Source organism: Lontra canadensis, unplaced genomic scaffold, assembly GCF_010015895.1.
Source record: "Lontra canadensis isolate GAN:19392208 unplaced genomic scaffold, GSC_riverotter_1.0 scaffold13, whole genome shotgun sequence".
Taxonomy (NCBI): Eukaryota; Metazoa; Chordata; class Mammalia; order Carnivora; family Mustelidae; genus Lontra; species Lontra canadensis.
In genome coordinates, this window is record NW_022631007.1 from 21,728,942 (window position 1) to 21,755,281 (window position 26,340).

Here is a 26,340-nt window from a genome sequence, read left to right on the forward strand (position 1 = left end):
TTATTCTCATTATGAAATTCTGTGAAAATTTAACGTATACAATTACAAAATTAACACAGGTCCCAAAAACTTACCTTAAATATGGAGTCTGTGCAGGCTGTGTTGTCACCGAGGAATTGACATTTGGAGGCAGAGATCTCAGTGGACCAATCGGATCTGGTCCTATGCTATAGCTTTGGGGAACAGTGACCTGGTGAATGCCTTGACCCATATAGTTTCCACCATGTGACTGAACTGGGTATGTCTATTAAACAAAGAGAAAAGGTTGATTCACTGATTTCCCAAACAGCTAACAATATATTTAATACTTTAAAAGCCTTAAGTGAAATAAAATGTTATAGTTCTTTAGAGCACAATCTGGTTCTACCAACCTATCCACCCTAGTACAAAGTGGAGAACTTCCAAATCACAGTGCCAAACCTATGGAAATTTATGATTTACTTGATTGTTCTTTTACTTTGCAGGAGATGACATCTTTTTAAGCAGCAGGCTGGAATCCATCCAGGTTACCTATTACTCAAGAACATGTCTTGCTGCAGAGCTCCCAGGAAACTACATACTCCCTTGAAGGACAGCCCATTATCACTTCAAGTCACCAACCCAATGACAACCCTCTTCACCCCTATCCCAGGATGACTTATTCAACTCTTAAGAATGAAACTTGGAAGAGTAAGAATAAATGGTATCAGGGCAGGGTGCAGATCCTCTCTGGCAATGTCTCCTTTATTTTCTGCCTTCACAACAAATAGGAAAAAAGTAAAGAAGATATTTAGGTAAATGAGATGTATCCTCAGGAAACAGCAAAATGGTCTATATTTCTTTGGATGTTTTATGTGCCCTACCTAATGCTTATGGTATTATCTCCATCTGCCTACCAGTATAACAGTGCACATACTTAATAATTAAGTATCATACAGTAACTATCATCACTCCAGTTTTAAACAAAGCTATGTGCAAAGCAAAGACCATGGAAGGGCGCCTGGGTGGCTCAGTCAGTTAAAGTTTCTGCCCTCAGTTCAGGTCATGATCCAGGGTCCTAAGATGGAGCCCCAAGTTGGGCTCCCTGCTCAGTGGGAAGCCTGCTTCTCCCTCTCCCTCTGCCACTCCCCCTGCTTGTGTTCTCTCTCTCTCTCTCTGGCAAATAAATAAATAAAATCTAAAAAGAAAAGAAAAAAAGAGCATGGACATGAAAATTTAGCATGCTGGAAGTGCCAAATCGACTTTAATGTAGCTGCAATCATATCGCCTCCTTGGCCAACACATACCAACCCACTGACAACAGACTGAGCCTGGGAATGGACCTCTTCCACAGTGCAGGGTTCTTGAGTAGACTTCACAGATTTAACTCATGGTGTGTTACTCCAACATTTTCAGTAAGAAATTTTTTTCTAATTAGAATAGGAACTTTGGGGGCACCTGGTGGCTCAGTTGGTGGTGCTTGCGACTCTTGATCTCAGGGCTGTGAGTTCAAGCCCTGTGCTGGGTATAGAGATTACTTAGAATAGGACCTTTGAATATTTTAAGTGCTATTATACATGAACAGTATAGATAGAAGGTATGTGAAGAATCAAACAGACAGAAAGCTAACTTTTTAGAAACCTGAGTTACGCTTACCAAAACAGATTATAAACAGTATGCAACTGAACACAAAAACCTGACACAGGAATGATAAATAACCCTTCACACACACACAAAGAAGCAAATGTAACATAGTTCTATCATACAATGATGGAGACACTTCTATTTTGTTCCACTTTCACAGTAGCAGCAAATAAACTCATTGAAAACAGAAGCAATACTGAATAAACTCCAGCTATCTTTGCACCCAGAAATCCTTTCTACCCTCATATGCAATGATTCTTTTCTCCACTTTCAAAAGTTCGGGACATAGCATATTTGATAAATGCATCTTGTCTGATGTGACAGTTACCATAGAAACTCTTCATTTTTACTTAACAATTATGGCATGTCAAGTCATCTAGCTTATGCACCCACATTCTATCTTTTCTCCTTGGTGTCTCCTTCACGTGCTCCTTTATATATCAGTTCTCATAAATTAACATGAATTTTGTTCGTCCAAATCCATTCTGAATTCCATTGCTAACTGGCTGAAATTTAAAGAAGGTTTCAGAATACTTGCTAGTGATAAATATAAGTATTCATTCAGCAGGAAGCACAAAAAGGTGTATAGTCCTAGGAGAAGAGGCTGTTTATTAATGGCTTCTGGACCCTGCACTGAAAGGCCTGCATCACGTCCTTCCTGCACGTGACTTTTTAACATTTAAGTTGTGCATCAAAGAAAAAATATACAGCATGACCAGAGGACAAAAGAAGTTCACTAATAAGCCTTTTACTCATCATGTAAGTCAAAGAAATCTTGAGAGAAATTTTTCAAAGAAATGTTACCTCTTGGTTTTTGAGAAACAGGAACAGCATTGGTGCCTCAGCTAGGGAACTTCTGGTAGGTCAGGCACTGTCCTAAATCAGAGGACTTGAACTCTTTACTTAAGGGATTTTTGCTTTACATTTACAAAAGCAAATGAAAAACCAGGACTCCCATCATCTATTTAATGGTCTCTTTGTTCATGTTAAAAATGAACTAAAATTAGTTATAAAATACCTGTATCTCATTTGTCCTGGTGAACACTAATTGTTTAGCCCATACTTTTTGGACTATCAAAGATGAATTTTATGATTTTATACATGGACCATAGAAATTTTAATACTAAACTTTAAAACATTTTCTTTAAAACTTTTGTCTAATTTTGAAAAATGTTCTAAAAAATATGCTCACCTGCATTGGAACCCCAGCTGATGAAGGGGGGTAATGTGCCGGAGGATGGAGCTTTGAATAGACTGGATATACCGGTGCTTCATTCACCAACTTGTTATATAGTTCCAAGGCTTCCAAGACTTTTACATTCAATTCAGACAATTCTGAATGCTTCCTGATAGAGAAGAAAAGCACTTTAATATTCTTCAATGCTTTTAAGCATGTATTTAGGAACATAAATTAATTTTTAAATTTAGCACATTTTCTATTCATATTTTAAAATGTTCTTTATATACAATGAAAGAATATCCACCATGGGAAAATGGGAGGAGGAATTCCTTAATTCTTGTAATAACTAGGCTGATAGGACTTCATAATATTAGGAAAAGTCCATTCCATACCTCATAAAAATTCACTCAATTCGTAATTTTGGTGCTAGGACAATTCTGTTTCACATGTTATAGGCTTCTGTTAAAACTCAATTACTAAACAAAATAATTTCTCAATTTTGGAAGAACCCAAGCCTTAATTAAAATCTAAGTAGAAGAAGTACTCAAGGCAAGTCAGTAGCCTGCTTTGAAGCATGATATGACTGAAATAAAAACACACTCACAAACAAAATCACATGATTTTCATTTGCTTATATAGAGAATCAAATGAAAAAAATCTAATAATTATCCTTGAAAATGCAAATAAAAACAATGTATATATAAACTAGTCCCTACTGCTCTTGTTTGCTGGTTTCTTTTGAGAAAGTGAGTGAAATCAGATACTCTGCTGTATAAGCAATCCAGATAACGGCATTTTTCAAATTTGCCCAAGGAACCCCAGTGCAAATCCTTCTGACTTGGTACAATTTTGTTTGTTCCCCTGGGGAGTAATAAAGAACTTCCACTGCAACTGACAAGTTCATACAAGTTAGAGGGCACTTCATGGGGCACCCACGGCCTGTATGTTAAATATAGCTTTTTATATAAGCACAGAGAGGATCAAAAGACAAGCAACAGAGGCAGATGACCAGACACAGGACTACCAAATAAATGACCTGGACTGAATCCTATCAAGACTTGTCACCTTTCCTCTATAATGTTTCCTTTATAATGTTATGTCTGAAACCAATAAAAAGGTACTATTTCCTTTCTTTCCGGTGTGACTATATAAAGCAAGTCAAACTATTTTCAGAGTATCATTTGTACGCCACACAGAAAGCTTCAGAAATTAGTGTCCATGCTGATAAAGGTGTGACTAAGAATTAACCATAGGCATTTGGTCCACATAACCCAGAATACTGATGAAACACCAGAAGAACACAGGAATCACCTTCAAAGATTTGGGACACAACCCCAGAACAAAAAATTTTTACTAACTGTGCCCAAACACAACACTAGCACAAAGAAAATGGAGAAGATGTAGTTTTCTCCTTCAAAGAGACTACAATCTATTGGGGGGACAAAGCTAAGCACATGGAAAATAGCAAGCAATGTAAGATGGCATATAATTGGATTCAAAATTATATGAAAAAGGTAAGGAACAGAAGACTTTAGAAAAGCAGACTAATTTGGGTAGTGGTAGACTGAAAAGTCTTTATGGAGAATCTGGGACTTAAACTGGTACCTGAGGAAGGATAGATAGGCCCAAGCCAAAAAGGAAGAGTAGGTCAGGTCAGTGGGACAGTGTGAATTAAGACAGGCAAAAGGAATGAGAAGGGTACACAATGGAAGAATGAAAAGGGCAATTTGATCAAGGTGGGATAAAATGATTTTTGGAGGGCAACAGGAAATAAGCTTAGAATGTCTGGAATAAGGGCTCAATTGGTTAAACATCTGACTCTTGATTTTGGCTCAGGTCATGATCTCAGGATGGTGAGATCCAGTCCTGTAACTCTCTAAAAAAAAAAAAGAGTAATCTGCAATACTGTTAAGTTCAGACCATGGATCTCTCTTCAGTACATCTATATAACGTTTTTGGAGTCACTTTACGTGTCTGCCCAGTATAATTTCTTAGTGTGATAAATGTTAAAAAATCTCATTCCAGGGGCACCTCAGGGAGAAACAGGCTTCCCGCTGAGCAGCGAGCCCAATGCAGGGCCTGATCCCAGGACCCTGGGATCATGACCTGAGCCAAAGGCAGACGCTTTAACAGGCTGAGCCATCCAGGCGCCCCTAGGAAAAACAAACTGATGATGATCCATTCAAGGAAAAAAATGGTATTTTATTCATTTCTGAATGCCTGACAAAGGTAAACAGTCAATAAAAATTTGCTGAAGAACAGCAATTATTTTCCAGAATAGAAGCTGCATCTGTAGTCAGTGGCCATGGAACAGAAAATGCCAACTGGCCTATTCAGAAACTGAAATTGAATGAACAGGTGAGCTGTGACTCAAAAAACTCATATCAGAAATGGTCACTCTGATTTTTAACTGTGCTAGATCTATTTCTTTGAAGATATTCTTTTTATCAACAAAAATAAGATTACACTGCCAATATCCTCTGCTTTTGCATTACATAGTATGATATTTTTCCATGTCAATACTTATTTTTATTATTATTTTTAATTATTTTTTAATTTTTTAAAAAAGATTTTATTTATTTATTTGACAGATAGAGATCACAAGCAGGCAGAGAGAGAGAGAGAGAGAGAGAGGAGGAAGCAGGCTCCCTGATGAGCAGAGAGCCCAATTCGGGGCTCGATCCCAGGATCCTGGGATCATGACCCTAGCCAAAGGCAGAGGCTTTAACCCACTGAGCCAGCCAGGTGCCCCTATTTTTATTATTCTTTTTTAAAAGATTTTATTTATTTGACAGAGAGAGAGAAGACAGTGATGGAGAGAATACAAGCATGGGGAGTGGAAGAGGGAGAAGTAGGCCTCCTGCTGAGCAGGGAGCCTATGGAGCTAGATCCCCAGGACCCTGGGATCATGACCTGAGCCAAAGGCAAATGCTTAACGACTGAGCCACCCAGGCGCCCCTTCCATGTCAACATACATTTATCAATGACAATGCTTTTTACTGTACAATGTATAGATGTGTAATTTTATTTTTGAAATCAATCTTACACTGAAAGACGTTTTAGTTACTTCCGACTTTGCTATTATAAATCCAATTTTGTTGTTATAAATAATACTGCGAAGAATCTTCTAAGAGGTAAATCTTTGCATATATCCTTATATATTTAGTATGGGCCTGAATTTGCTGGGTTAAAGTATATAGACTATTTTTAAGATACAGAAAGGTTTATAGTGATTCTACTCCTAGCCCTAAGGTAATACTGACATTTTTCTTTCTAATCATTTCCAGTTTGAATACTTACTGACCATTAATATTCTTGCACTGAAACCACAGTAGATAGATACGTAGATATTTAATGCTTTCTCCAAAATAAGAACAAAAATGAAACTAGCACCATCATTTCATTAATTTTTTTTTTAAAGATTTTATTTATTTATTTGACAGACAGAGATCACAAGTAGGCAGAGAGGCAGGCAGAGAGAGAGAGGAAGGGAAGCAGGCTCCCTGCTGAGCAGAGAGCCCGATGCGGGGCTCGATCCCAGGACTCTGAGACCATGACCCGATCTGAAGGCAGAGGCTTAACCCACTGAGCCACCCAGGCGCCCCTCATTAATTTTTTTTTTTAAAACATCTTGACATTCTTACCCCCACCCAAAGATTTTATTTATTTTTTTTGAGAGAGAGAGAGACAGTGACAGCAGGAACACCAGCAGGGTAAGTGGGAGAGGGAGAACCAGGCTTCCTGTGAGGAGGGAGCCCGATGAGGGGCTTGATCTCAGGACCCTAAGATCACGACCTGAGCCAAAGGCAGATGCTTAACAACTAAGCCACCCAGCCACCCTATTTCATTAATTTTTGACAGGGATTTGTTTCTTGTTTATGTAGAAAATATAAAGGATTTATAAAAAACATCTTATGGGAAAAGGTTATAATCTTCAGTGACTAGAAAAAAATCTTGAGGTTACTACCCTTCTCTGATAAAGGCAGGTAAGTAAAGTAATTCCTGTTCTTCTTGTGCAGGGTTTTTGTTTTTTTTTTTTAAGATTTTCTTTTATTTGACAGAGTGCAAGACAGAGAAAGAACAAGCAGGGGGAGCAGAAGCAGGAGAGGGAGAAGCAGGCTCCCCACTGAGCAGGGAGCCCGACGAAGAACTTGATCCCAGGACCCCAGGATCATAATCTGAGCCCAACACAAACGCTTAACTGACTGAGCCGCCCAGGTGCTCCATCTTCTTGTGACGTCTGATACCGTAGTTCAACAAACAGAATCTAGAAAGGGATGATGATGGAACACTAAAGCCTTATCCTTGTCTTCCATTCACTATGGCTTCAAACAGAAAGCTGAAGAACCAGAAAAGACAAAAAGAAATGAAAAGTTCAAAATGCTGAGTCTATCCTTCAGTGCTGCTGCTTTTTCTAAAGAAGAGTAAGACTATGTGGGATAAGGAAATTAAAAGGACAAGAGAAATACAGAAATACAAGAAGAAAAACAAGGAGAGGTATGTGTTTGGATTCAGCTTCACAAACACAAGGGAAATTTCACTTGAAAGTTTTACAAATACTACTTTTATCACCTAACAAGACCCAGTCTTCATTCTGTGCTCTATTCAGCTTAATCCTCAGTACTCATTATCCCTCAGTTCCAGGCCAAGTAAGAAAACGAAGACTGGTACCATAAGAGCATGAGCCCATCATTCTAGGCAATACCATACTGCCACAGGGGGAAAAATGCTACCAAAATAAAAAATACCAGTTTGTAAGAGTTTTGGAAACTGAGAGACAATTTCAACAAATTGAACAGTTCACAACTCTTTAAAGTTTTGCCAAAAAACAAGTAATCCACAAGAAAACTATTCTTGTTGGGCTGCCTGGGTGGCTTAAGCATCTGACTCTTGGTTTCAACTCAGGTCATGATCTTGCTGTTGCAAGACTGAGCCCCATGTAGGGTTTTTTGCTCAGTATAGAGTGTGCCTCAGATTCTCCCTTCTTCTCCCTCCAGATCATGTGCGTGCTCTCTCTCAAACAAATAAATAAAATCTTAGGAGGAAAGAAAGAAAGAAAGGAAGGAAGGAAGGAAGACAGGCATTACTAAAAAAATTCCGAAGTATATTAGAAATGAAACCTGAGTTTTGGGTTTTTTTTCAGTTGTAGTGTGACATGGAACTTTACTATTCTCTGCATTTTAATAATATTCATAGATTTGTAAATGAGAAGGTTGTTTACTGACTGAATTATGATGTTTCTTGTTTAGAGCCATGCAAAGTCACCAGTTTCTATACACATTTCCTAAACCAATGCTTATACACAAAAAAATGTAATTTGTCTTAACTTCATCTTGTAGGAATCTTTCAAAAGTATGGTTTTTGAAGAAAATAATAAAGTATATATTTTAGAGCAAAGAAAACAAAAACAAAAAAAAAAAAGAAGGAAAGAAAGGAAGGAAGAAAACCATACATGTTATTCCCTGCACAAAAAAAATCTCACCTATCAATCTCCTCAAGTTTTTCATCTATCATTGGACCCATCTGTTGGCAGATATCTGTAAACACAAAAATAATTTTGAACCTTGAAACTTAAACCAGTTTAAATCAATTTCGACAATTTTTAACAACGGAACACACCAATACACAATACCATGCATAATACACAAAAATGAAGTTTATGCCAGAAGAAGGACTATAAAAGACTTAATTTTAATAATACTCAGCACCAATGTTAATATATCTGACCAAAGGCAAAATCAAAATCAAAAGAGAAATCTGACCATGTTCTCTGAAGTACTAAGTTTACAACTGTGAATTTTGGATCCACCTCAAAACCTAGAAAATTATTAGCCAAGTAAATGAACTTGAGTCACAGTGTATCAAATATATAATTGTGTACAGATTACAAATGAACATTTCTCAAGTGCTTAAGCCATTTTAAAATTAAACACTGTGTTATTTCCAAATGTAAACACTGATAAAATGGATAGCACAGTATCCTATATTCATAGCCAGAGTTTATTCTATAAAAAGATTTAAGACTTATCCATTTATCAGTTATTTTTCTCCCAAAAGATTTTTTAAAAAAAGGCATGAAAAAACATTTCTTTTACTTCAAATTTCTTGTGGATTAAAAAGACACATCAGCAGGCATCAAATGACTACATTACGAAGTTAACACCGATCATGTATAATTTCGCCCTTTAAAATCAAGAGAATTATAAGTAAGAATTTCTAAAACTTTGACTCAATTAATTTCATATGGTCTTATTCTTAATTCTGTCCTTTTCTGAATTCCAACTCTCTTCAGACAGTATCACTAGCGGGCTTAGAGAAAAATAAAGGCTTCCTTCCTGAACATGTTAGGCAGGTTTTTAACAACATCTTCCAAGTTATATGTTTACTATTTTATTACACTAGTCTGCTTCTCAACAGAGATCTCTTAATTTCTAGAAGCAAATACAAGGCAGAAGACATTTAAGACATTATAAATTGCTAAAATAGTAAAAGACATTAAATTAATCCCTAACGCTCACTAAGTACCTTCTAAATCCAAGAGGTCTTGGGAGTCTGGTTTTGAATCTGTTGGATCTATACTCTGGAGTACCTGCAGGGCTCTATCCATCTTATCCTAAAAAAAGTAAATGCACATTTAGAAACTCAAAAGCTTTCATTTCAATGAACATAAAAATTACTCTTACCAAGCATTCTCAAGGATAATAGGTTTTTTAAAAGTATTGATAGTTTAACTATTAAACAAAAGAAAAACTCTACCTCATCTATATAAACAGGCTCAGGCTCTGATTTCTTAATTTCCTCCTCCTCATCATCAATTACATTCAATTTGTCCACAGCTGCTATGGAAACAAAGTAAACTTTAAGTTCCTCAGCATGTACTTTGGTATTTTAGTCACTAATATGTAAGTAGCCTGTGATTATCCATAAGAAAAAAAAGGAAACCCTTTAGTCATCACATCTCATAATTAATACACGTTATTACATACATTCATTCACTCATACCACAAACATTTATTAGCCCTTACTATGAGCCAGGCATTGGAAATGTATCAGTTGAGTATAACAGACAAGAATCTCTGCCCTGATGGAACTTACCTTCTAGTGGAACAAGTGAGCAATATTAACGGGAACTGTCATTATAGGCATTTTCTGAAAAATTGAGGGTTACCACTAGGATGAATACACAAGACAGCAGAGCATAATCTGAACAGCTAAATTCAGAGTTAACTATATGAGCTCCTTCTATGCTTTCCTTGCTATAAAAATGTATTTCCCAAATGAACAAAGAAATACACAATTTCAACCTAACTTTGATAAGTTTTAAAGCCAAAGAAAACAACCCTCCCCTTTCATAGTGAGAAGGTTGATGAAAGATAATTTATAAATGTATACATCTAGAACACAACTTAAATGTTCACTGGAGTGTTGCTGTAATGAACTATATTTTAATAAAGTAAATTTTGATAAAAATAAAATTACAATAAAAGTCTACCTTGCTTCTAACCCAAAAATCTCATGTAGGACATGTGAGAGCTTTGAATGAAGACATTGTGTTCTGGGCTGAAGAGTACTTAAGGTTCCCAATAAAATGCACACCCCTCAGGGGAAAAAAAATCTCTATAACCAAAGGATTTTTAAGTCCCAACAATTAGCCACTTACTTCAAATATTTGGCTAACTTTCAAAGACAGCCTAAGGAGCAGACCTCAACATAACATAAGGATATACTGAAAACCTAGATTAGTTTTTATTTTTAAAACTACAGCTCAGGTGCTCTAGCCTATGCCAAGGGGAAATTTCTATATAGAATCCCCCAAGGATGGTCTTCTGAAGTTATTAAAAACAGCGTCTTCAATTTTCACAACTACTTAGAGATTCAGACTAGAGGAATAAAAAGTATAAATACTGGGAAAGTACTTAGTCTTTACATGAGTCTTCAAGTCTCTCAAGTTTACTTTAACGGAATGCCACTGCTCCACTCATAAAAAGATGATGTTACACGTAATGCACACAGCCTTCACAATTCAAGTTCTTTCTTTAACACTGATAATACAATCTAGCACGGACATGTCCTGCAGTGAGTCAGTGTAAGTACATCTAAGAGCAGACTGGCTGACTTCAGAATCATGGCTCTATCACGTACTAGTCATATAAACCCCCAGCTTCAGTTTCCTTATCTGTAAATGGGTAAAAAACGTACCTATCTCACAGAGTTATGAGGATTAAATGAAATAGTGCAAGCCACTGACTTTGCATAATACCTGATAAATGAGTACTCAAACACCACTGAACTGCATTATTTCTGATCATGAGCTCCGTTAGTAATACTATTAGCTGTTCTTTACACTCAGCAACCCCCATCTTCCTGCCTGCATAACAAATGGAAGCTTTCTCTGCATGGTTGACAGAAGATCTGAAGCAGGAACCCACTGTCTTAATTACCCTGCTTTATTACTTCAAGTTCCCTAGAATCAAATCAAGGTGAAGAAAAATTTAAAATTTAGGAGTACTCCTAACCCTTGTAATCATACTTGGCACTTGTCAACCAGCCCCCACCCTGCCACCTACTCCCCTTGATACTGTGGTTCAGTGATGAATAAAATCAGTATTCTTTATACTGAACACACAAACTACCTCTTAAACCATAATCAGGTTGAATTAAATATCTGCATGGTCATCACAGATTATTTTATGCCTTACATATAACTATGTACATTAATTCTCAGAGTTTAAAAAATAATGGAATTGACTTGGAGTAAGTTAACCCTTTAATTTTTAAGAAATTAAACTGTATTGTCTACAAATAATTTAAAACAAAGTTAAATGTCCATCTACTTTATATTCAAAATTGAACCAGGGCATCTGGTTGGCTCAGTTGGTAGAGCATATGACCCTTGATCTCAGGGTTGTGAGTTCGAGCCCCAAGGTGGGCATAGAAATAACTTAAAAAACAACAAAAATAAACTGAACGATTAAACTCAAGTGTAAAAAACTTTAATAGATTTAACCTTCCCTAAAATTTAACTTACCTGCCTCAGACTCTATGTTTAAATTAGTTGTTACAAAATTAGATGGGAAGAGTCCTATTCCTCTGTGATTTTCTCCTTTCCACCAATTGGCATCACTGAAAATATAGTACAAAAATGTCACTTGTTCCTCTACATTTTAAGTACATTACAGGTCACAATCAAGTCCCCTTTATCAACAACCTCAAGTCCCAACCCCACATCCAGCCTACCAAACCGTTACCATAAAGCTGGTATGTAGTCTTCCTGCAAGTGTATTTTTTATTTGTTTACATATACCTACAGAAAAGTCTATAGATACATTAATCATTATAGATTTTTACATTTTATATGCTAATACTTTCATATCTTGTTTATCCCTTTTAAAGATCCCTCATCCGAATACAGCATATTTGATTTATCCATCCCCATACAGATGGGCACTTAAATTCTTTCACCTTATAAAGACTGGTGTAATGATCATTCTAGATTCTGGGGCACACAAGCAACAATTCTTTAGGCCTACCCACAGATGTGGACTTGCTGGGCCTCAGGATAAAAATATTTTCCATTTTACCAAATAGTGCCAAATAGTCTCCCAAGTGGTTACGGCCATACACCATCCTCCTTCCCTCAGCAGCATGTGAGAATGTCATTTTCCCTCACGCTTGTTAACTGTCCAAGCCACACTTGGTATCAGACAGGAGAGAAATCATCTCTCAAGGCTATGCTCATTTGCACTTCCAGGGCATCCACACGTTTTGCTGGCCATTCAGACTGCCTCTTCTATAAACTGTTCGTTCATTTTTTCTGTCTACCTTTCTTTTCCATGGGGCTATTTCTTTTCATGGATCTGTAGGAGTTCTTTATATATTCTGGATAGCAACTGTTTGTCCGAATTATGCAAATACCTTCTCTCAAACTGTCACTTGTCTTTTAACATATGTTTATAGTTTCTTTTACTGCATGGTGTTTTTTTGTTCCATGTAATCAAATTTAGCAATCTTTTATGGTTTATATAGCTTTCTTAAAAGAAATCGTTCTCTATCCCTGAACTCCCAAATCTGTTTTCCAATACACTTAGTAGCTTTGGTTTTCTTTCTTATCTCTTCCCTATGTTTAAATTTTTTTTTTTTCCTTAAAGATTCACTTATTTCACGCACGCCTTGGTGGCTTGGTTGGTAAAGCGGCTGCCTTCAGCTCAGGTCATGATCCCAGGGTCCTGGAACTGAGCCCCACATTGGGCTCCCTGCTCATGGGGAGCCTGCTTCTCCCTCTCCCTGCTTGTATTCTCTCTCCCTGTCAAATAAATAAAATCTTAAAAAAAAAAAAGATTAATTTATTTTAGAGTGTGTGTGTTAAGTGCAGGGAGGGGCAGAGGGAGAGGGAGAGAGAATCTCAAGCAGACTCTGAGCTGAGCATGGACAGAGCTCGATCTCACAATCCTGAGATCCTGACCTGAGCAGAATCCAAGAGCTGGAAGCTTAATCCAGGCACTCCACTCCACTCTTTAATCCATTTGGAATGAAACCATATGTACTATGTGAAACTGAGTCAAAGTTTTATTTGTACTCTATAAAGAGTCATTCATCCCAGCCATTCATCCCCAAAATTTATTGCATAGTACATCATTTTTTCTACTGATTTTTGATATCCTATCTTTCAAACAGCAGGCTGCTATCTGTTCATGAGCAGATGGATCTGGATTCCATTCTGTTGAACTATCTATATATTTATTTACTACAGCTTATTAATATGCCTTGATACTTGGCAGGGAAAGTACCCTTTCATATTTCCATATTAATGCTAAAATTAAAACGTGTTCAAGGTCTCTGAAAAAAGTCCTATTGGGATTTTAATTAGCAATGCACTGAATTTATGTCTTAATATGGGGAAAATGAAATCTTTACAACATTAAAGTTTTCTTTACCCTGAATATGTGTCTCTCTCCATTTATATTTAATATGTCATAGGGGTGCCTGGGTGGCACAGTCGGTTGAGCCTCTGACTCGGTTTCAGCTCAGGTTGTGATCTCAGGGTCCCAGGATCAAGCCTCGAAATGGGCTCTGCACTCAGCACAGACTGTGCTTGGGATTTTCTCTCTCTTTCCCTCCACCTCTCCAACTCGTGCTCTCTCTCTCTCAAAAAAATAAATCTTAAAAAAAAAAAAAGAAGTTGTATTTCTTCATATCTTTCAAGGAATTTCTTAACTTTCTCCATAAAGTCCTCCCATTTCTTTATTAGATTTAGCCTAGATCATTTATAATTTTTATTACTATTGAGAATGGCAATTTTTTTTCTATTACATTTTCTAAATAGCTGCGATTAAAGTACCCACTCATTTTTGTTATGTTGAGCTTATATCCAACAACCCTGATGAAAAAAAAAACAAAAACAAAACAAAAAACCAACCCTGATGAACTCTTACCAATTTTAATAATTTGTCCACTGATTCCCTTGAACTTTCTATATGAACAATCACAGAATGTAGAAATGATAATTTTGTCTATTCCTCTCCAAAAATTTGACTTACTGAACAGACATTCCTAAAAATGAAACTTGAGGATGAATTAACTCCTAGGCCTCTGAAATACCATTTCATTTAAAAAGTACCACAAAGATGTGAGCTATATATCACCCAAATTCTTAAAATCAGAAAATAATTGATGTACTGACAATTCTAATATATAGATGTCTAATACATATCTATCATGTCTGCTGATGTCGATATAAAATGAGGAATTCTCTTACATGCTTTTTAAATTAAGCATCCCATTTTAAAAAGGACAGTTGAACTCAGAGGAAATTTTATATAAAACCAGAAAAGCCAAACCTGTGAAATGGACATGTGGATTTTATTTGAACCTATCGACGATTTTATGTGTAGCCTTCTCTAGTGGTCCTACTAATGTAGGATCATTTCCCTCCCAACCACTACTACGAACTCCCTAATGAAGCAGAAAAGTAGGCAAAACAACCAAAGGCCATGTTAAAGCATGACGACTCCTTCCTAGCCCTAATTCAGCTCTATATTCCCTCCACTGACAATCTGTTCATTCTTTAGAATGTTAATGACACAAAATACTGTTCAATTTTAAACTTCTAAATCAAGTAATTCAGCACTATAGTTTTACATAAATTATTTGATAATTATATGCAGCATTTACACTTAGAGCTTTTCATATTAAGAAAAAAAATCACAGCTGAGTGAAAAGCGATAAAGACAGAAACTTTACTATCAATTAATTGATTATACACCAAACACTTATGAAAACCTACCAAAGAGGGACAAGTAACATCAGGTTAAGCACTGAAGTTACAAAGCTAATGGAGAGAGTTTATGCCTTCAAGAATGAAAATCTAGTGCAGTATTTTTCAACCCTCCTGTTACTAAGAACATGTTACTTTGCTTTACCTTCTGGGATTTGTTTTCTCCTTCCCCCTTCCTCCCACCCAAGGAAGTGCCGACCCTCTTCAGAATCATGTAGCAGGAGAGACATATGTAGAGATGTGATTACAGTACAGTATGAGCAATGCTATTATGTTCAGGGAGCTATAGCAGCACAGAGAAAGAACTCCTGACTACTAGAAACTAATAACAGAGAGTAAAGGCTTCTCAGGAGACGTGAAATCTACATGGGTTTTGGATTAAACAGGCATTTGCCAGGAAGAAAAGGAAATTAGGGCTTTGGAAATATAAATGACATCTGCCCCGTTGCCATCATAAATAAACAAGAAAATTAAAATATAAACAGAAAACTTTGCACACTAAAAAGAAACAAAGTTATCCTGGCTCATTTCAGGTCTCAAAATAAATGAAAACCTGAGTCTCCCCTTTAGGCCATTAACTTCTCAAATAAAACAACTTATTTTCTGACTTTTGTTTTTTAAGATTTATTTATCTAAGAGAGAGAGAGGGAGAATCCCAGGTAGACTCCCCACTAAGTGTGGAACCTGAGTGGACTCAATACCATGACCCATGAGATCATGACCTGAGCCGAAATCATGAACTGTATGCTTAACCGACTGAGTCACCTAGGTGCCCCTTTGCCGACTTTTATAATGACAATGGCTAAAGATAATTGATGCCTTTTTTTACAGATATGATGATCATGTGAAAAAACCACAAACATACAAATAGTAAATGTGGAAATCTTGGTAATCTTGTGGGGGGGTCATTTCCTTAAAATACCTATTATTTAATTTAGGCAACCAATCCTACTTGATTATTTGGAAGAGCACATAAAGAACAAACAAGAAGTGGTGAGATAAAGCTAAAAATGTAGAAAGTGAAAAGATTTTCTTTTGGTATCTTCTTCTTCTTCTTTTTTTTTTTTTTTAAAAAGATTTTATTTATTTGACAGACAGAGATCACAGCTAGGCAGAGAGGCAGACAGACAGAGAGGAGGAAGCAGGCTCCCCGCCAAGCAGAGCGCCCGATGCGGGGCTCAATCCCAGAACTCCAGGACCATGACCCGAGCCGAAGGCAGAGGCCCCAACCCACTGAGCCACCCAGGCAGCCCTTTTTGGTATCTTCTATAAAGAAGAGATGTGTCCCTCTTCTATTAGCTCTGTTTCTTAAGCTGAAGTCCAAGAATGATGTATCTTCCAGGGACTTTAAGTTCTATCTATGAAAATTTTAATTTGTGCTTTCATTTTCACAGCAATACGAAAACAACGAATAGGATCATCGAGACGAACCTCCTTTTAACCGAAGACTACCATTTAAAGTTAGGATTTGTGCTTAAAAATCTTGCCAGTGATAATCCATCACCCAGAATGACAACATTTAACCTATAGGTGTTAATAAACAAGTCTATAGCAACTTTTAGATTGGGGTATTCTATCATTAAAATGACAGCAATCAACCTACATATTCTAGTATATTCATGCTGAATTCTCTTAGAAGTTATAAAGAAAAAGGTTCTCTTTTGCAGTGCTAAGTCTCAACTGAAAATAGTTTTGTAAGAGTCTAAGTTGTTCAATGACTTTGAGCTTCAACATGTGTGAAAAGACACATGTAGCCCAGCAACATAACCCTTCCCTCACTGCAAGCCTACAGACTGCAGTAAAAGTGTAACGCCACGTGAACATCCAGTGATGTGAAGGGATACGGCCTGTATGAAAGACTCACAACAGGCACAAAAGAAAAAGAGAACTGAGTTATCACAGCACAGGGTAGTACAGGCCTGCTGAAGATAAGTGATAAAGTACCTGTGTCATTACTCAGTACTCTACCTTGTAAGCAGCAATTTATTTTTTAAAGACTTATTTATTTCAAAGAGACAGAGTGCATGCGTGAGAGGGAACGAGCATGCACATGAGTGGGAGGGACAGAGGGAGAGGAAGAGAGAATCTGAAGCAGACTCCGACGGAGCAAAGCCTGACTTGGGGCTGGACCTCATGATCCTGAGATCACAACCTGAGCTGAAATCAAGAATCAGACGCTCAACCAACTGCACCACCCAGGTGCCCCAAACAGCAATTTATTTTAGAATATTTTCTCACTAAATAAAACACTCAAAATTTGAATCTTAGAGCAAAAACTACTCGTATTGTAGTTTAGTCTCTATTTATTTTACAAATTTAATTTCTAGTTGTATAGTAGTACCTGAAGTATACATTTAAGTTCTTTTGTAAATATTCCAACTAAAACACACACGCTAAGAAGCCTGACCTTTTAGACTGTGTTCAGAGCCCACACTACTTCTGCACCTTAATATTTATTTACTTTCATTCAGGGATCATGTGTTCCACTCCAAATGATTATTTAAAAAGAAAAAAAAAAACATTTAAAGAAGAAAAATGATTACTTTCTTGACTGCCTAGGAGACCTTCTTTTTCCTATTCTTGATTTCTTGCAAAATTTTTCCTATTCTGTCAAAACCAACGTTCACCTGAAATGAACCTTCTGGTTAAGCCTTCTTTCCCAGATGCTTGTACCTGGTACAAAGCTGGTCTCTTCTGGACCCCAACATTACCTCTTTAATGGCATTTGCAATCTGCATTTCATACAAATATCTATAGAGATTTTAACTCCCATTAGTCTAGAATTTATAAGACAGAACTGTGTCCTAATTCAATTTTTATATAAATAGAGCCTATTACATAACATATTCTCAGTAACTATTTACTGTGGGAAAGTAAAACCATTTTGTATATCTACTCATTTAAAAATGCACTAGATTAATATATCCTTACTAAGTTATTTATAACAGATATCAAATGTATCTGCAATCTCTGTTCACAGCAACAGGCTGTTAGGTATCACCCTTGCTAAATTTCAGCAGCTTCTTTTAAAAGCAAAGTAAAAAACAGAATTAGGCCCAATAAAGACAGATCTATCCTTTTTTTAAAAGTTGAAGTGTAGGGGTGCCTGGGTGGCTCAGTGGGTTAAAGCCTCTGCCTTCGGCTCAGGTCATGATCCCAGGGTTCTGGGATCGAGCCCCACATCAGGCTCTCTGCTCAGCAAGGAGCCTGCTTCCTCCTCTCTCTCTGCCTGCCTCTCTGCCTACTTGCGATCTCTATCTATCAAATAAATAAATAAAATCTTTTAAAAAATAAATAAATAAAAGTTGAAGTGTAGTTGACATACAGTATTATATTAGCTTCAGATATAAAACAGATCTATTCTTTAAACAATAGAGAAATTGTGAGGGAGAGTATAGTAGCGTTAAGAATTGGGGAAGAACTGAGCATAGCTTTTGGTTGCTTTTATCAGATAATATAGCTGGGGCACCTGGGTGGCTCAGTCAGGTTAAGCATCCAGCTCTTGGTTTCAGCTCATGTCATTATCCCCGGGGTTGTGAACTCAAGCCCAGCATCAGGGTTTGAGCTGGGCATGGAGTTTGCTTGAGATTCTCACATGCTCTCCTCCCTCTGCCCCTCCTCTCTCTCCCACTCTTAAGAAAAAAAAAAAAAAAAAAAAAAAAAAGTAATATGGGTGTATTTCTTCCTAAAGTTGTTTTCTTTCCCAGTAATTTTGATATACACAACTCCCAATGTAAAGGGATTCAGATGACTGAATATTTATGCTTCACAACTATGATAAGCAACAATATTATTTAATACACCTTTTATCTAAGATATAAAACAATAAAGAACACATATTACCTAGTCTAACTTCTATTTTAGAAAACAAAATTAAGGTATGAAAAGGCTCTATTATGATTTAGACACACCAAAGTCAAACACCTGAATATCCACAGGATTCTAAAGAATATTATACTTAATAACTTCAAAATATTCCAGAAATAAAGATATAAAACTTACCTGTCATCCAAAACAATAATAATTTCACCATGTTTAAAGGTGAGTTCATTGTCCTCAACGGCTTCAAAATCATATAAAGCTCTCACTTTCCTTGCAACTTTATTATTTAACTGAATTTCTGCAGAGGGATATAAGGATTTTGTTTCTGCATGCTGCTGCTTCTGCTCTTGCAATGATAATTCAATAGCTAATTTGAAAAAATGAAATGTAAAAAACAAGAGAGCCAGAATTAATTCTGATTTTTTAAAGTTTAAAAAAAAATGTTTAATAATGTAATACTTAATAAGAATAAATGAAGTTAATATTTTATTTGTCCAATTAAATTCTACATAGTTAACTTTCTTGGAATGTGGGAGGACAGGGCAGAAAATCATGACATTTTTTAAAATAAAGTTTTTGCTCATTCCATATTATCACAGTCTGTCATATACAGCAGCTATTATTTTTATAGCAAACAGATTGTGACATTATAATATGGGTAGCTTTCCATATAGGACAAGCCATGAACATATTTCTGTGCTTGACTCATAACTTTGGCATTAAAGAAAAGGTGAAATGAAATCTCTCCAAAGGTAGGACATTAAATACATATTACTGACAAGGATTATGAATTAAATCAATATTTTATCACACTGATTGTTTTCCTTACTTTTCAGAGCCTACTAGATTTGAGGTAAAATACTAAAAGTATACCCAGCTTGATTATAATTTTTATTTAAATAAATTCTTCTAGCAAGGATGTTCTAAGCGACACTAAATTATACGTGCTTGAGCATTTACCTCTTGCTATGTCTTCATCTTCTCTGCTTTTGTTCGATGATGCACCATTCCGGGTGGCAGCTGAGGCAGTCTGTAATGTATGAGTAAAATGAACACAGCCGCCGTTCCAAAGAAAACACAAGCTCTATAATTACTCGCACATGTTAATTTTTAAAAAACTGATGAGTTTCTTTTAAAAGTGAAGTTCTTTGTAAAAATTTTAAGTAGCAGTTTTCAAATACTAAAATAAAACATCGGAGTTCTCAAGAAAACACTATAAACTCACAAAAGGCATGGACTGGCTTACACTTTGCCTCCATCTTAATATCTAACACAGAACATGTCATAGAGAAAGTACTTAAATATGAATCTCTCCTGACTGTACTTCCCTGATCTCAACTGCCCAAGGTCTCTTATTCAGGGAGGGGCATCAAGCTCCATGAGAAGCAGCAGCAAGAAGCCATGATAATTACTGAAGAGAGACGGTGGACAGAGACAACAGGTGCAGTTCTAGGAATATATGTTAAGCTGTTATTGAATACTCATTGTACTTGAACCATGGTGCTTCTCTGGGCACAGCAGAGGACTTAGGAAGGTCACGCTTAAATTTAAAGGCACGGAAGAGGGGCACCTGGGTGGCTCAGTTGGTTAAGTGTCTGTCTTCCATTCAGGTCACGATCCCAGACTCCTGGGATGGAGCCCTGTGTTGGGCTCCCTGCTCAGTGGGAAGTCTGCTTTTCCACCTCCCCCAGCTCCTGTGTGTGCTCTCTCTCTCTCAAATAGATAAAATCTTTAAAAATAACTAACTAAATAAATAAATAAAGGCATGGAAGACAGAGATGTCCAGGATTCTGAACCATCAACCAGTTCTTTAGACATAGGTTTTTGACATGCAGAAGACAGAGCAGAAAAATGCTTGCTTTCATAACATGTAAGATTTTTGTCCCCAAATGCCCCCTTGAATCCTTAGTTCTGGTCAACTCTAAAGATTCTGTTCAGTCTACAGTCTAAATTAAAATAAAATATACAGTTCTACTCCTCTTAGTTTCTTTCCCTAGCCCATATCCTAATATTAAGTGGAAGGCAAGAGGCACTACAGCAAACTCAAGACAGTGTTCTTCTCTCACACTTAAACAGCCCACTCTGTGACTCATTATCCCTACCTACACCCCTGTCCTACTAAAGCTTTTCCCTATCTCCTAAAATAAATTTCAAGTCTTATAGTTCCACTCATCTGTATGCAAACTGTTCACTCCAGGCAAATTTACTCTTCAACAAACAGGTCTTGAGCTTTCTCAATTCCATGAATTTGTTCACATCATTCCTTCCCTGATAGGACCTCTTCCCTACTATCTACTGAAATGCATTCCAGTCTAAAAATTCTACCTCTTTACCATCCCAGGCTGTATTAACCTCTCTCTTCTCGCATCTAGTCTTTGTTACCCCTCCCTCATCTGTATGTGTCACTTACAATTTATTTTTCACATGTATATAGCTACCCTCCAAATTTATTATAAATTTCTTAAACATAAGGGCTTCCTCATACATCTATGCCTTTTGCATGACTCTAGACTTAGAGCAGCATTAAACAGATTATTTATGGCTGCTTCAATTCTCAAAGTTCTGATATATAGAAGACACATTCACTCAACAATTAGAACACCTACTAAATGTAAGGCACTATCTCAGATAGGCACCTGGAGAGTAGAGGTGGGAAAGGATGATTAAGACAGACCTTGCCTAGCTTTTATATAAAATATATACCTTCAAAATAGTGTAAGGTCAATCATGGATCTAAATGAATCTCTTACCTGAGAACCTGCTGGAGGAAAAGTAATTCCTTCTTCTTTCATAGATTTAATAGTTGCAGATATTAGACTAAACTGAGGATCCTTCTGAAATTCTTCTGACCACTCTACCATCAAAGACTTCAGTTTTTCACATACTTTAGGATGAGCCTTTTAAAGGCAATGCAAAGAAAGAAATACAACCGTGGTTAAGATAATGGTTAAAGTAAGTACTTGAATTATTTAACAGATTATTACCACTAAAATTCTCTTTAATTATATAAACATCAACTAAAGTTCAGCAATCCCTAGCCTAGATGCGTGCTTCATAAATACCTATTTTCATTTTAAGATAGAGTTGTTTCTTATAAAATTACCCTTTTAAACATCAATTTCTAATTTTCACTACAATGATGATCTTTTACACTCAGAAGTTATTTCTTCTATTTTTTAAAAATATGCTCAATATTAGATTAAGTTTTTTTTGTATCAATTAAACTAAAATTTCTGGATTTTTGCCACTAATAGCAAGAGAAGCTTCAGAGTTTCTGTCCCAAAGAAATCAGCACCAGAAACTCTATTGTGAAAACCTCCCCAGCTCTAAAATAAAGGTCCTCTTTCCTTGCCATCTCTAGTGTGAATCAGTACAGGTTAGTAGTTGGTTTGGACTCTGAAGTTCAAGAAACCTGGATCTGAACTTTAGCTGTGCCATTTACTAGCTGCATGACCTGGGATATGTTACTGAACTTATCTCTAAGCCTCAGCTTCTGCATTTATAAATCAGGAATGGTAAGAGAATCTAACCTCTAAGGATTATTAAGAGCATTAAACAAGACGGTATATGTAAAATTTTAAAAGCAGTGACTGCTTACTAACTCTAAATAAAGATTAGCTATTATCACTGGTATATATGCTTTGCAAAGGAAAACAGTTTTGGTGCTATGAATGAAAATACCAAATTTTAGAACAGGAAATTTATTTCATTTCAAACTTAGCTAAAAGTGATTTCATTCATAATACAACTTCATTAATGCTATATATAGTTAAAATGATTAAAATCACAGACAGTATATGTACTTTTTAATGACTTAAATTTCTTCTCTTTTTAAAATTTACCTTATTTTTTATCACAGCACGTACTTCTGTTGCAAAATCACGGGAACATACTTCTAAATGAAATATCTTTCCACAGTTTGCCACACAAGCCCCAAGAAGCTATTAATTAAAATAAAAATCAATATACAAATGTTGAGATATTATCTTACTTAACTTACTAAAATAAATACACATTTAAAATTTGGGTCAAATAATAACATGACTTTTACTTACAGTTAATGCTTGCAGAGCAACATGAGGAACCTTATGATTTACTCTCTTCATTATGGCCTTTAAGCAATCTTTTGCTCTAAGGGGAAAAAAAATGAAGAATATTAAGTATTTATTCAGAATTTCAACTTAAACACTAAAAATATAAGGCATTCTATTACCAAATAACTTTAAACTTAAGAACAAAATCCTGCAAACTTCACTTCATTAAAGGAATACATCTGTAAAATGTTGCCACATATTTTGTTCATAGAACTATGGAACTCTTTAAAAAAAAAAAAAAAGGAGGTGCTTGTTGCAAAGGCTGTATATTCCAAAATCAAGAGCCTAATAATTTCCCTTAAAAGAGAACACAGGGAGGGCGCCTGGGTGGCTCAGTGGGTTAAAGCCTCTGCCCTCGGCTCAGGTCATGATCCCGGGGTCCTGGGATTGAGCCCCACATCGGGCTCTCTGCTTGGCGGGGAGCCTGCTTCCTCCTCTCTCTCTGCCTGCTTCTCTGCCTACTTGTGATCTCTATCTGTCAAATAAATAAATAAAATCTTTAAAAAAGAGAGAGAGAGAAAACACAGGCAGCGACCTCTTTGACCTCAGAGGCAGCAACTTCTTGATAGACACATTGGTGGAGGCAAGGGAAACAAAGGCAAAAATGAACAACTGGGGACCTCATCAAGATAAAAAGCTTTTGCAGAACAAGGAAACAGTCAACAAAACTAAAAGGCAGCCTACCGAATGGGAGAAGATATTTCCAAATGTCTTAACAGATAAAGGGCTAATACCCAAAATCTATAAAGAACTTATTAAACTCACTACCCAAAAAACAAAAAAATCCAGAAATGGGCAGAAGACATGAACAAACATTACTCCAAAGAAGACATACAAATGGCCAACAGACACATGAAAAAATGTTCAACATCACTCGGCATGAGGGAAAGACAAATCAAAACCACAATAAGATACCACCTTACAACAGTCAGAATCGCTAAAATCAACAAGTCAGGAAACAACAGATATTGGCAAGGATGTAGAAAAAGGGGAACTCTCTTACACGGTTGGTGGGAATGCAAACTGATGCAGCCACTCTGGAAAACAGTATAGACATTCCTCAAAAAGCTGAAAGTAGAGCTATCCTGTGACTCAGCAATTGCACTACTGGGTATCTACCCGAAAGACAGAAATGTAGTGATCCAAAGAGACACCTGCGCTCTAATATTTATAGTAGCAATGTCCACAAGGGCCAAACTATGGAAAGAACCCAGATGTCCATCAACAGATGAATGGATAAAGAAGATATGGTGTATATATATATAACAGAATACTACTCAGCCACCAAAAAATGAAGTTTTTCATTTGCAATGACGTGGATGGAACTAGAGGGTAGTAAGCTAAGCGAAATAAATCAATCAGAGAAAGACAATTACCATATGATCTCACTCATATGTGGAATTTAAGAAACAAAATAGAGGATCATAGGAGAAGAGAGGAAATAATAAAACAAAACAAAATCAGACAGAGATATAAACCATAAGAGACTCTTAATCATAGGAAACAAAAGGGTTGCTGGAGGGGAAGGGGATGAAGGAATGGGGTAACTGGGTGATGGACACTGAGGAGGGCTCATGATTAATGAGCACTGGGTATTATGTAAGACAGATGAATCACTGACCTCTACCTCTGAAACTAATTAGTAATACATTATATGTTAATTAGTTGAATCTAAATAAAAATTTTTTAAGAGTCAAATAATTTCCAAAATATCAACACAAAAAACTATGTCATATAAATTATCTTCTTGTTTCTTCAAGACAGGTTTAGTGTTCACAGATAGCAAATTCTTATCTTAAAAACATAACCCGCAAAATATATAGTCTTCAAAGGTGTAGTATAAACATGTATGAAGGTACCTTGAGAAGTTGTAACATTAAATGCTTTTACCAGTCTTCTAAAGTATAATCAGTTCAGCTTAATTGCTGCATTCTCCCTCAAAAGCACCCTTATGTTCACTTTTTCATAATGATGTTATTATATTTACCTACTCATTATTGAAGGGCTTCTCCAGTCTATTATGTACTACATTATTATATTTATATACTTCATTATTAAAAGGCTCCCATACATGTCTAAGTCACAGGGGAATTCCCTAAATAACTAGTCTATTCATTGTTAACATGTGTCCACACCTCATCAAAGCTTTAGATATCTCAGGTTTTCAGCTGAACTCTTTTCCCCTTGTTCTTTCAGGATAAGGCTTGTCCCATAAATCTGGCCACCAGGATCTCTTAACTTTTGTCCCCCAAAAGTAATAGTAAAATTTTATTTTCCTTTCAAAGTTACACCAGAAAAAGAGACACAGGTTATTAAGCTCCTAGGCATGTGCTGGGCATTGCTGGGAATCTTACCCATTAGGAGTGCTTCCAACTTTGTCACATATGTCCATGATAAGACTCCAATCTTCTGTAGTGTTGTACTCATTTGTGGCTTTTTCTATAAAATATCAGCATACACAAAAATTAAGACATGTCGTATTTAACAGTAAAATACCAAGAAAGGCACAGTAGTTAAGAAGCCCTTTTCTTTTGCCAAATACAAAAGAACCATTGAAGAACTTCAGAAGACAGAGTACTTTTACTACTTTCAACTTTAAATTGTAGAACTATTATTATATGAATTAAATATCCTAAGGTACACCAATAAAACGTGTTCTAAATAGTTAAATAACACTAAATAAATTACAAATCATCCCTAATCCTATCAAATTCTAGTTTGGAATAAAGCCTTAATAATGTATCATCACTGGAACGCCTGGGTGGCTCAGTCAATTAAGTGTCTGACTCTTGATACCAGCTCAGGTCCTGATCTCGGGGCTGTGAGTTTAACCCTGTGTTGAACTTAAAAAATAAATAAATAAATAAATAAATAAATAAAATAAAATAAAAATGTATCATCGTATAAGGAAATATGGATTAGACTGTTCACAAAAGCATTGCTTTTGAAGGCAAAAAAGGAAAATGGATTAATAAAATACAGTAAATTCATACAGTGTAATGTGAAAAGAGTTACACAGAACTAAATGTACAAAAATATACAAATTGCAAAATACAGTGATTTGGCTTATACTGAATTTAAAGAGCTAATAGGAGAATATAAAACAATCACATAAACTTGGTAATAGCTTTACTGATATAATTCACATCCCAATACAATTCACCCATTTAAAGTGTACAATTTCATTTTTTTTAGCATATTCACAGACTTGTACAACTACCACCATTATCTAATTCTAGAACATTTCATCACCCTAAAAAGAAATCCATACCCACTGGCAGTTACAGCCCAATGTCCCCCCATAACCCTTTCCCTAGACAACCATGAATTTGCTTTCCATTTCTATAAATTTGCCTAATCTGGACTTC

The 26,340-nt window shown here is 36.2% G+C and overlaps 1 protein-coding gene across 5 annotated transcripts in view; it reads right to left on the reverse strand.

The window, feature by feature from the left end:
- Nucleotides 1-26,340, reverse strand: part of STAM2 (signal transducing adaptor molecule 2) — a 63,105-nt gene that overhangs the window by 19,170 nt on the left and 17,595 nt on the right. For 2 of the 5 annotated variants that reach the window (XR_004382670.1, XM_032857795.1), the window contains exons 2-13: nucleotides 25,327-25,411; nucleotides 22,934-23,009; nucleotides 22,721-22,819; nucleotides 21,629-21,775; nucleotides 19,839-19,908; nucleotides 19,059-19,245; nucleotides 11,811-11,905; nucleotides 9,539-9,621; nucleotides 9,308-9,395; nucleotides 8,265-8,319; nucleotides 2,795-2,948; nucleotides 75-244 (exon numbers count right to left, since the gene is read on the reverse strand). Coding sequence is in view for 3 of the 5 variants with exons in the window: in XM_032857795.1 (XP_032713686.1) it covers nucleotides 75-244; nucleotides 2,795-2,948; nucleotides 8,265-8,319; nucleotides 9,308-9,395; nucleotides 9,539-9,621; nucleotides 11,811-11,905; nucleotides 19,059-19,245; nucleotides 19,839-19,908; nucleotides 21,629-21,775; nucleotides 22,721-22,819; nucleotides 22,934-23,009; nucleotides 25,327-25,411 (1,309 nt within the window). In the remaining 2 variants the exon portion in view is untranslated. Of the gene's footprint in view, nucleotides 1-74; nucleotides 245-2,406; nucleotides 2,479-2,794; nucleotides 2,949-8,264; nucleotides 8,320-9,307; nucleotides 9,396-9,538; nucleotides 9,622-11,810; nucleotides 11,906-19,058; nucleotides 19,246-19,838; nucleotides 19,909-21,628; nucleotides 21,776-22,720; nucleotides 22,820-22,933; nucleotides 23,010-25,326; nucleotides 25,412-26,340 lie in introns of those variants that run through there. The other 3 variants (XR_004382671.1, XM_032857796.1, XM_032857797.1) reach the window with 3 other exon arrangements.